At 38.0% G+C, this 12,049-nt stretch overlaps 1 protein-coding gene across 1 annotated transcript; it reads left to right on the top strand.

The window, feature by feature from the left end:
- Positions 1–3,013: 3,013 nt before the first annotated feature.
- LOC128379446 (transmembrane ascorbate-dependent reductase CYB561) lies at positions 3,014–9,652 on the top strand. Its single transcript, XM_053339065.1, has 5 exons — positions 3,014–3,218; positions 7,973–8,071; positions 8,225–8,328; positions 8,477–8,634; positions 9,460–9,652. The coding sequence occupies exons 1-5, from the start codon at positions 3,014–3,016 to the stop codon at positions 9,650–9,652; spliced, it is 759 nt and encodes a 252-aa protein (XP_053195040.1).
- The last annotated feature ends 2,397 nt before the right edge of the window (positions 9,653–12,049 follow it).

Here is a 12,049-nt window from a genome sequence, read left to right as displayed (position 1 = left end):
TTCATTTTTACCCCAAATAACTACTAACTACCTTTTTATTTTGAAATGCCACTATCATCATCATCATCATCATCCCGGTGTAATTGAAATAGCCTATTAATAACAATAGAGTGAGATATATTGTGTAGTCATGTTGGCTCCTGCTGTATTAATGCTGCAGGTAACAGGTGACAGTCGGAGTTAAATCATTAGTGTACAATAGCGTGATCATGTACTCTGTTATAATATAATAATGATACAAAGATGCGATGATAAAACAAGCAGCAGTGTTGTTTGGACTCTTTTGTGACCGTGTCCTCATTTAACTCACATCAGCCCTGTGCGACACTTCCTGCTGTGTGTTCTTAACGTTGTGTTTGTATTGCATGAGTCTCTGCTGATAGAGAGCATGATAAAAAGCTGCATGTCTGCTGTTTTATCTCCATTAAGCACAGTTTTACTGCTGCCTGCTTTCCCTTTAATAATCTGTTTAATCACGGACCCAAGGAGTTTATTGTGACTTTTAAGTGTAGTATAGTTATAGTATAGTTGTCAGTAGTGCGATACATATAATATACATGTATATTTATTTCATTTAATCTGTGCAATAAGAGTATCAACTCTGATATATTATCACCCAATACCAATTTTACTCTTGTAAATAATTTAAATAATGTCACGATTATTTTTATTATATAATTACACTATTATTGTTCTTATTGTTTTTCTATTTAACTGTCCACTTGCTGCTGAAGTAATGCAATATATTTTATCTCATAGCCTACTTTTTTGTAACATTTTCATTTTGTCAGACTTCATTAGTATATTTTCATTTTAAAGGTAGCCTATAGCCTCCATTTAAGTATGTTTTTATTTTAAACATTTTGATTCTATTTTATACTCACATTTCCACACTTTAACCCCACTATGTTTATCTGACAGCAGTCACTTTTCAGGTTAACTTTTTACATTGATTATCTGATCAAATATGATGCATACTTATAGATTTAATCACACACAGTAGCCTATGTATGAACTGTTACAAAAGCCCCACCTTGACCAACTACTGCTTAAACGACAGGTTCACAATTGTTTTAGGTGTGTCTTAAAGCAACAGTCAGGTGTCCATATGAACAGTGGAAGAGGTTTTCTCCACTGTAATCATTCATACTGACTATTAAAAGATCTCCTTCAAATGTGCTTTCAATGGAAGTGATGAAGGACACACAAGTCCACACAGTCATTTAAATGTAGATGTGAAGCTTCTATTCAGCTTCAGCAGTCTGAGTTAGTCATATTAAGTAGATATCTGACACATTTAAAGTCTTTTTAGCACCAAATTCCCTCTTAGTGTTTCCCTGTTGAGCTGTGGTGGAAGCATAGTAACAGTATAGTAAGTGGTTAATATAAACAGGAGGAATGATTGTGGCAAGAAAAACCTATTTCAAAGTTCATATGTGCACCTGACTGTTGTTTTAAGAAACCTGTCCTATTAGTTAGGCTACCTCCTTTTCTATCCGTTTGTCTGTCTGTCTCTTCATCTGTCTGTCTGTCTGTCTGTCTGTCTGCCAGTATATATGTAAGGCCACACAATATACAATTGCCAATTATGTGTTGATACATACATGATACCCTCCCCCTACTTATTTACCATCCAAGATCAATGTTAACAACACCTTGTGTATACTATGTAAATATTTACTTTCTGTTTGATTATTTACCTTACTTCTTCCTTATGTTGTTCGACTCTGTACTTCTGTAAATAAAAAAAAAGTTGTCCCCCAAAAGCCAAAAAAAAAAGAAGAAACCGAAACCCGTCCTTTAAAATGTTCATGCATAATTAACAATAATAATATAATGATGTTACACTGAAATGGGCCACTCTGAAAAACTTTTCATCACATTAAGTACATTTTGTTAATTGTGTACCTTTATTTAAATATCATTTAGAAAGCGGGAGTTTCACTTGTAATGAATAGGTATTGCTGCCTTTTCTGCCTTATCTGATTACTTCTTCCACATTTAAAGGTACAAGTAGGGTAATACTGGTGCTAAAGTGCTGGTGCTTTTTTATTATGTTACAAATGAAACCAAAAATGTACAAAGAGATAGATATTGTTACTGTTGTTGAAAAAGGTACAGGTATATCTGTGTTATTATATCACAAATATTACAAGCACAGTGATGTAAAGGCATAGACATGGACAGTTAAAAAAAGAAACAGCTATTTGTATGAGCTGTATGAAGGGAGGATCAGTGGTACTCCTTGGTGCCGAGGTGTTCATCCAGAACTTGCCCAGATTGCCCGTATGGTAGATCCAGCTGTGCTGTCACCTCCACTGGAGTCAAGTTCCACTGGCAACCTGATGAGCTTGTTCCTCATGTGGGTTTACTGCCTTTACAGCACATTCCAGTCAGTAATCTGATTTTAACACTCATCCATGTAATTGCAGCTGATACCGTGGGACCATGGTAGCTGGATTTATCTTTAAATCTTGGTCATGGTCACTGTTTTTCTTCTTTTTTCTATTGTTTTCTTGGTGTATGAAGGCCCTGACATGGGTTCACTTGGTGACCAGCATGAGCAGCCCGTGCGACATTGACTGTATTGTTGTGGAAGCTGGTGGTGATATAAGCAAACTTGCTTTTTGGCCCCCATTAACCCGGCCTTTGACATAGGGCCTCTCCACAAGATAGGCCCTAAAGACTAGGACCAACCTCAATTAGTATTGTACTCAACAGGTGCAAATTCTCCATCTTGAGTCATTACATTTCATTATTTTAGTTCCACTCCAGAGCTGTACTTGGTTAAACTAATCTGCAATAGTACATGAGGTTAAAAGATTCAAAATGATCTGGTTATAACATCTAGATTTCTACAAAAGAAACAGGATTACTTTGTCGTGTGACAGTCTGTGTTTGTCTTTCTGTAGCTCAGCTTCTTAATTTGATTCACTCTAATTTGGTTCAGTAAATGGTACAGCCTGAAGCATCAGTCGCACTTAGTAATCTTTCTCTTTTTCTTCTGCAGATCATGGAAGATTCTGCTCCACGTGCGCGTCGCTCCATGTTCGCGTGCCTGGTGGGAGCGTCACAGCTACTGGGTCTGGCGTCGGTGGTGTTGACCGGTGTGTGGATGGGTCACTACCGCGGAGGTTTTGCCTGGGATGGCTCAGCACGGGAGTTCAACCTGCATCCTTTGTGCATGGTGTTGGGGTTGGTCTTCCTTCAGGGCGATGGTGAGTTCACACTGATCAGTCATTCTAGGAGCAAACCTCAAACTGGACTGATTCCAGTGATAGGTCTATGTTGATCTAGAAGTCACCAGGTTCATCGAAGAATGCTGCATATGTGTGGTACTTTAATTCCTATTTCATTTCTCATTCCCTGTTTTCCTTGAACATCCTCCACTTCAGAGGACAAAAAGTAGTTAGACTAGTAGTATAAAGGTTCCAGGTTGAAATCATGCGGTCACATAATGAGTGCTTTCATTGCTAACACTATTGAAAAAGTAATAGTAAAACACAGTTAATATATACAGTATGTATTATAAGTAATGGCCATATTTTTCTCGACATTATCCCAAAGTTAATCAGATATTTTATCTACAAAATTACCACCATACATATTTGGTTAAGCCTAACATTTAGTTAGCATGTTAACTCGCAAATACTTGCATCCATAACTCATAAATGAATGTCCTAACATGTTCTAACATGTTCTGCGGTAATTAGTTGTACAGCAGAGAACATTAAATGCACAGGAGATAAACAAAAGCAACAATAATCTAAGATCATCTATATTGTAGATAATAGATTGTATAGTAGCCATCATTTCATCACAGTCCAGGCAGACATTTAAAATGCATGTGTAACTGTATACCAACAGTTGTAATAAAACAATTGTAAATAAATAGTGAATACGCACATCCGCTGTGTATCCATGTATATTACCTTTCATATATCCATCAGTCCATGTATTCCACATGGAATGCATGTTACTACATTAGCATTGATTTTAGCATTAATCTCAATGCATTGCTGTGGCAGAGTGGAACTCCCCTATTCATTTTCAACGAGTTGTGAGTGACAACACAGCAAAAAGCTGACAAAGATAAAGTGATTAAGTGTATCGGGAGGTTTAGTCTTAACCCAATTGAGGATGGAGAAAAACTTTATTACACGTGTCTGGAATCCATCTTTTGCACTCTGTGTCTACTGGTGATTAAACATACAAACAAAAATTGTGTGATGCTTTGCACAAAGTCAGATTAATTGTTGGAGTATATTGTAGGTTGCTTCATGTTTTTTTAATGAGTGAGCTCATGTCTTACTATTAGATTTTCTTTACTGTTTACATTTTTGGCTTGTCAGTTGTGTGTAAAACACATTAAGTTGCACTTATGTGTATGAAAAGTGCTATACAAATACAGTTTGATTCATTGATTGATTGACTGATTGATAAACCTAAGTACATGCAAAGTCATGGGATTATTAAAGTCATTAGAATTGATCTCCTCTAGGGACCTTGCATATCTGCTGCAAATTTCATAGCAATCCATCCAGCAGTTGTCAAGATATTTCACTCAAAACTAAAACTCTCAAACTCATGGTAGCACTAGATAAAATATAAGGGGATCACTAAAGTAAGTAGGGTTTATTCTTTGGAGACCACAAATGTCCATACCAAATTTCATGGCAACCCATACCCAATACTTGTTGAGATATTTAAGTCTGGACCAAAGTGGTGGACTGACCAGCACTGCCGTCCCTAGAGCCACGTCACTAGCATGGCAAGAAATATTACAATACATTGAAAAAATGACTGACTGAACCTGGCTGGTCTCCCATCACGTTCTTCCAGTAGTCATGGTTACGATGCGTCATTTTGGGATTAATAAAATTGAGTGAAACAGGAAGCAGATGAACAGGACAAGGATGATATATTTTCGTCAGTCTATTAGTATATGAGTGTGGTTGTGAGTGTACGCATGTGCATAGCCTCAAGCACTGTGACGCTGACCTGCTGTATTAAACTAACATTAACCAGACACCCCTCAAACCTGGCTCTCTGACCCAGCAAGTCTGATTTATGCTTAGGGAGAAATAGTTTACGTGTGTGTGTGTGTGTGTGTGTGTGTTTGTGTGTTTGTGACATACCCAGTGAAGCTTTGACAGAGTGGCTCAGCAGGGAAGCACCAGTCAGCAAAATGCAGATTCATTCCTTCTGGCTTTTTATAAATTAAATTCACCCTTGATGAAATGAGGCACTTTTTTGTCCATGTAACACTGCTGTTTTATCCCTTCAGGTTCATAATTTTAAACATATTGAAACTTTTAGCTTTAATTGGCATGTTCTGTGAATTAGAAAAATCTCTCTACCATCACAACCTTTGAAGACCGTTTAGACATGTGTGGGATGGGATAGCACAATGGGATCACCTCAATTGAGGCACTTGTCTGATTGTTGAACAGCTTTTGAACACACATTTTCCCAACGTTGGTATTGTTAGTGGGCTTTTACAATGTTTACAACTTTCAAAACTCATAATGTAGGCAAGATTTCTATGTGCCTCCAAACTTTGACCCATGAATGTGTGCCATCAACCCAAGCGGCAACTGTGTCTCAAGACCGAAACCAGCACGAAAATACCCTAAAGTGCAATGTCCATGATGGCCACTAGATGTGCTCTTCAATTGAATCTTTTTCAAAACTGTCAACTTCTCTCTAGAAAGTCATTTTTTTCAACTAGTTATTGTGGTCTAAATTGCTAAATTCTGGCCCTGTGAAACCAGCACGGTGGGCATTTTGGAAATGATTCCCCTGAAAGTAAGATGTGAAGACTTATAGTAGTTTTGATGTTGCACATATAGGCATTGGTTGACAACTGGTTTGTCCAGGACTTGCGCTGAGTCAGACTATTGTTGCAATATTTCACTAAGTTTAATTACTTGATAATGATATATGTCCTGTTAGCACAGTATAGCTTTAGTAACTAACGTTAGCCCAGGTCCGGATGTCACCAAGTTTGTAAAACCACCATATTTTTGAAGACACCCCAATGAATTTGCTGCATCACTTCTTGGTATGACCAGGCCCTATGCAGTGATGGAAAGTAACTGTACTAATCTACAGTTTCGAGGTACTGCTATATACACACTGATGCTTCAGTATTAATATTCTACCAATGCCCGACTGCTGAACAACTTAGCTTGGAAGTTTTAATTTATCTTAATTAAAATCTCCAATGCTGACACTTATGATCGTCAAGATAGAAAACTTTTAAAAGAGGGTAAACTTGCTACTTTTTGGGGTGAGCTGCTGTCTGAATTGTTACTGTCCAGATTTTCTATGACGTATTCATGTTGACTGTTCACGCTGCAGCCAATCTTGGTGACGTCTTTAGTCCCTGAAATGATGACAAAGTGAGATGTCTGTATTTTTCTCCTGTTTAGCGGCACTCCTGCAGCCCTGTGTACTTCTACTAATGAGAGTAATCACATTATTTCAACTGGTACAACAGGACAGCTGTCTGTTACAGAGCCAGATTGCATTAGAGCGATAAAAGCAAAGGTCAGCTGGACATTAGCAAGCCTCAGGGGGACCCTCACACACAGACACAAAAAGACACACACACCTCATAGCTTATTTGTTGCCCTAAGCCATGGCCACACCAATGTGGGTTACATGTGACAACACATCTTTTTTCTCTTTCATTTGTGCCCACCTTTCATCTGCATTTTTGGCCACTTTGAATATATAAATTTAATACCTGGGTGGTGTAGAGTTGATATAAAGAACAGTACTCATATGATTTTGTGACAAATTTGAGGAATCTGGCACACTTGGGTCTTTGTGCTTGCTCTTTAAACACTAACTGGCACCTAGCACTGAAGCTGCTTAGTGGAAATGGTACAATGCTGCTGGCTTAGGTAGCCAAAAGAAAGGATTTGAAATGAACACAAGTAGCAATTGTGTGAAATTCAACCTTTTACTCCAATAAAGGAAAATACATGTATGCTCTCATATTTACACCTTCTACAGTGTATGTGCTGTAATTATCACATTTCCTGTGTCTCTCATATGTTTATCATGTTTCACACATTGTCAGTCAATCAATCAATCATTCAATCAATCAGACTTTATTTGTATAGTGCTTTTCATACATAGTAATGTAACACAGAGTGCTTTACATAGTAAAAAAAAACTAAACCAAAACAAAAATAAATAAATAAATAATGGCTCAATTAAATGCATTATTCAATTAAATGAACAGCATCCGAATGTTTGGAAAAATGATTAGCTTAAATTTGCATACAAAATGATTTATGGAGCTTTAAAGATTTTTGCCAATAGGTGTTCATAGACACTTTGAAATCAACTTTTCCATTGCTTACACAACCTCCTCACAAATAAGCTATGTGATCTAATGCTTTTGAACAATGTTTTAAGAACAAAACTGAGTCTACAGCTGTGCTAGCATCTCAGTATGATGATCACTATGTTCTCCACTTTAGTTTAACATGCTAGCATGCTAACATTGGCCAATTAGCACTAAACACAAAGTATAGCTGAGGCTGATATGAATGTCAGTTTTGCAGGTATTAAACCAAAGTAGTGTCATAAAAGTCATTACAAATCATCCTCATAGAGACATGGACATCTCTACTACGTTCCACTGACATAGCCAACTGGCTAAGCTGCTAACAAGGCTAAAAATCCTGAGATATGGCCAAATGTAATTTTGACTTCCTGTTGTTTAAACCATAGGGGTTTTTTTCCGTCTGGATTTTATATTTTAGGTTGGTCTTCAAAAACAGTTTAAACCCAAGCACACCTATGAGAATACCTGAACACAGAAAATGGAGCGACATAGTAGTCTACATAGTTTTGTTAAATAAACATGTAGAGATAGATATATGATTTTTTTTTTTTTAAATGGACATCTCTCTCACCTCTATCTAACTATAACCCCTCCTCACTCTCTCTCCAGCCATCCTGGTCTACAGAGTATTTCGTAATGAGGCGAAGAGGAATGTGAAGATGCTTCACGGCATCATTCATCTGCTCGCCCTCATCATCAGTATCATAGGTAAGACAGAGACATATCTGTGTGGAAGCTTATACCTGTGTATGTGTGTGTGTGTGTTGTTTTGTGTGTGTGCATGTGAGAGAGCCTGGATTTGTACTGTTGAACTCTTAAAGCTGTGTGTGTGTGTGTGTGTGTGTGTGTGTGTGTATGTAGGTGTTGTAGCTGTGTTTGACTTCCACAGAGCAGCTAAGATTCCAGACATGTACTCTCTACACAGCTGGTGTGGCATCATTACCCTAGTCCTTTTTTGCATACAGGTACACACACACACACACACACACACACACACACACACACACACACACACACACACACACACACACACACACACACACAATATAAATCTCAAATGTGGATTAAAACAGTGACACTTTAATCTTGTTCTTTGTTGGTCTCTCACACCAGTGGGTTATGGGTTTATCATTCTTCCTGTTTCCTGCTGCATCGTCATGGTTACGAGCCTCATACCTCCCCATCCATGTGTTCTGTGGTCTGGCTCTGCTGGTTCTGGCCATAGGAACCAGCCTGCTCGGCATCACAGAGAAACTCCTCTTCAGCATCATGTATGTCTTTATGTCTGTATCTGCCTGTGTCTCTGTTTCCATTATAGAAGCACATATCTTCACATTTACCGCTAATGGTATCTAATAATCAGGATTGTTATCATTTTATTTTGCACAATATTTAGAGATACATATATCATATATCAAGTTTAAATCCTGTAGGCATGAATAGGCAATCAGTTTAGACAAAGCTGAACTATCTGGTGAGGAGTTCGAGCTGAAAGCAGTTGAGCTGTCATTTGAAGAGTTGGAGGCTTTTCTGGAAATCCCAGAAATCTCTGCTTCCTATGCAAGTGCATTACATTTACCCAATGTGTTTGAATGCTGAGTGTGTAAATGTATCCACCATATAGTGCCCTGAAAAAGTCCAAAATTGAATGAAAAAAGTAGTTTCCAAGGCACGTACACTAATTTCTGTTTCAATCCCACAATGCAATGATTGGTGAGTCTCTGAAAATTTCGAGCAATCACCTGGAAACTGCTTTGAGTCAATAAATACTAGTAACTCCCTGTTAAACAGCAAACTGACATTGTTACACTTAGATTTGTACAGATTAATAATATAAGTTATTATGTATGTGAGTTTTAGAGGTTCTGTTATATTTGGGCAGAGAAAGTCAAGCTGTATCCTTATTTACAGTGTGTATGCTAAACTAAGCTAAGCGACTGCTGGCCAAAATGTTAAGCTGTTCCTTAACAATCGATCAGTTTATAGTGATTATTGATTTTGGCCCAGTGTCTACAAATCTATCTCCCTTTCTGTCACCCTATGACTCATTGATGTTCCTCTATCTTCTGAATCTTTAACACCCTCTCTGTGCCCAGGCCAACCTACTCTGCATTCGCCCCAGAAGGAGTTCTGGCCAACGTCTTGGGCATCCTGCTGGTGTGTTTCGGGGTGCTACTGGGGTACTTGATCACCAGGGAGGAATACAGACGCCCACCCAACCCAGAAGAGGAGTCTCTGTCTGTCCACTTCAAGACCCTGACAGAAGGGGGGTCACCAACAACGCCCTGACCTCAGTCTGACGTCCCAACAGATTAGCTGTGCTACCAGTCTATGTTAATACTAGTCAGCATTACAAAGTTTCATCTTAATTGATCATGAGTGTGGTCAGTGGCAGAAGAGACTGAGAGGCGAATTCACAATGAATCGATTGCGGCCGTTGATAGCACCATGAATTGTGCATCTGTGAACTTCTCCATCCCAAGGTCCAATTCACAAAAGATATTGTGCTAATCACATTACAGGACAAAAATGCCCAGACAGTTTTACCCTTGTTTTGCGTCTTATCCATGTGGCAAAGTATAAATGTTGCCTTTGTGCCAAGAACACAGTAGGCAGAGAGAAAATAGAACATAGAACAAAACATTTTCAGACCGCAAGCTACATGTCCTGACCAACGGGGTACAGAGACATTCCTCGATACTCCCCTCAAGGAATTTAAACGTGTATGTAACACCCCTTATTAATGTGCTTCAGTTACCAACTGTCTAAGGACACTAATAATTTCACTCAAACTGCATGTCGTTATTACCGTCTGTCTTTGTGAATTGGACTGTTTTTTAAACAAATTGCATAGATAAGGGCCAACTTTGCGCCTTTATTACATAAATGAAATACACACAAATAGCAAATTAGCACTGAGATGCTCTTTGCTTGCTTTGTTTCTTTTTGTCTTGGTTGTGCAGGTTTAGTGGCCGCAAGAGCTGCACAGTCTTTTTGTGAATTCGCCCCTTAGTTCTCAAACGTTTTGGTTCAGTGAAGTCATTATATCATGGATAGGAAGCTTTAATCATTGTTACGCTCTCCTTTTATCTCACCAACCTTTCATATGATTTCATAGATTACTGAACAAATCATTCACCTTTTACGCAGTTATTTACAATGAATTTTGTAATAATTCATTCATAATAATCAATAGAAGAAGCCTAGCAAAGTACAAAGATTATAGTAAAAGGAAAATTGCATCACACCAAATCAGATTCAATATATAAATCGGTTTATATTTTTTGGAGAGATATAACAAGATGTCCTGATTTTTAATGGCTTCAAGTCCTGTAGGTGCTAAATGTATTTAGAATTTGCATAAATTCACTCTTTTTCTCTATTTTTGATTCGCGCAAGGGGTTAACTTAAGCTCAGCCATAGATGCCCATGGCGTAGGTTTTGATTTAGTTCAGAGTACGATTTCAAAGAAGATTATTGACTCTTCCTTGACCGTATCTTCATTATTGACAATGTTCACCAGCATCAGGAACTTGTTGGAGTTTGTGTTATACAAACAGTAAATCTCAGTTCTTGCCGTCTCTACATCCTCTGAACCTTTGCATGTATCTGCTACAGGCACTACATAACCCTTTATCGCAGTAACACAGTATTAAGTATAAAGTTTAAAAGTGTATTCATTTCCAGATGGGCTCTAGCAGTATTGTATCTATGGCCTCAGTCCGAAAACCCAACCCGAACCCATACCTGACCTGTCTGATACTGCCAAATGTGAGACCCAAACCCGATTTATTTCACTTATTACTGACAGTCATTTTTCTCTTTCCACACAATTGCATTTGAAAATAACAAAACCCAAACGTAGACTAAGACCTAGATTAGTGTTTCAGAAAGGCTCCACCCAACCCGATACTCTACCTCCCAGTACTCAGGCAACACAGTCCTGCATACCGGTCAGATGTTGCCACTATTGTACAGTTTGGCTCTGTTACACACCAATAGTGAAACTGATGGCAAACATTGCACTGACATTTGACCATCTCCTTGATCTACGTATATAATATAGGACCACCCATGTCTGACGTCTTGATTTTTGAGAGAGATGTTTTGCATTTATCCCAGTGCAAAATTCAAAATTAACACATTTTAGAAGGACATAAAAAGGTCTGCAGTTAATTGCAAACTTTTTAAGGTTTTTTGTTCTCAGTGGAAACCATCATTAGCATCTCAATTGATGATTGATTTAAACATCAGAAGGAAAGTTTAGCTTTTTGTGAAAATGATTTGAATCACACTACTGTTAGAAGTTAGAGCCCCACATTATTATTTGCACTAAAATTGTTTTATCCGATGTCCAACAGTGTCTGTCTGATCGATGGCCAGTTGTGGGAAGCAGTTTGCCCTCAAAACATAAAGCATAAGTAAAATGTATTTGTGCTCTTGTAAGTTATTTGTGAGTAAGTAGACTGTCTGCTCTGTGTGTATTCAGATGTACATTATTAGACTTTGTTTACTTGATGCACTTTTATCAATGTTAAATCATATCTTTGAATGTGTTGAATCAAATCTCAAACATGCAGCTTTATTTTTTGATTTTCTGTTTTGACTTGTGGACTCGTGCCTAATCGAAGCTTTTGCAGACAAGTTGCCTTTGAACTAGCTGTAGCCTGTGTATTTTATATTATT

The sequence above is a fragment of the Scomber japonicus genome, chromosome 18, assembly GCF_027409825.1.
Source record: "Scomber japonicus isolate fScoJap1 chromosome 18, fScoJap1.pri, whole genome shotgun sequence".
Classification (NCBI taxonomy): domain Eukaryota; kingdom Metazoa; phylum Chordata; class Actinopteri; order Scombriformes; family Scombridae; genus Scomber; species Scomber japonicus.
Note: the sequence above shows the minus strand (reverse complement) of the source record. Positions and strands in the feature narration are given on the sequence as shown.

Coding starts and splice junctions, on each gene's coding strand:
- LOC128379446 (XM_053339065.1), top strand. CDS start 3,014: ATGGAAGATTCTGCTCCACGTGCGCGTCGCTCCATGTTCGCGTGCCTG. Junction 3,219..7,972: donor GGTCTTCCTTCAGGGCGATG/GTGAGTTCACAC, acceptor CTCTCTCTCCAG/CCATCCTGGTCTACAGAGTA. Junction 8,329..8,476: donor TAGTCCTTTTTTGCATACAG/GTACACACACAC, acceptor CTCTCACACCAG/TGGGTTATGGGTTTATCATT.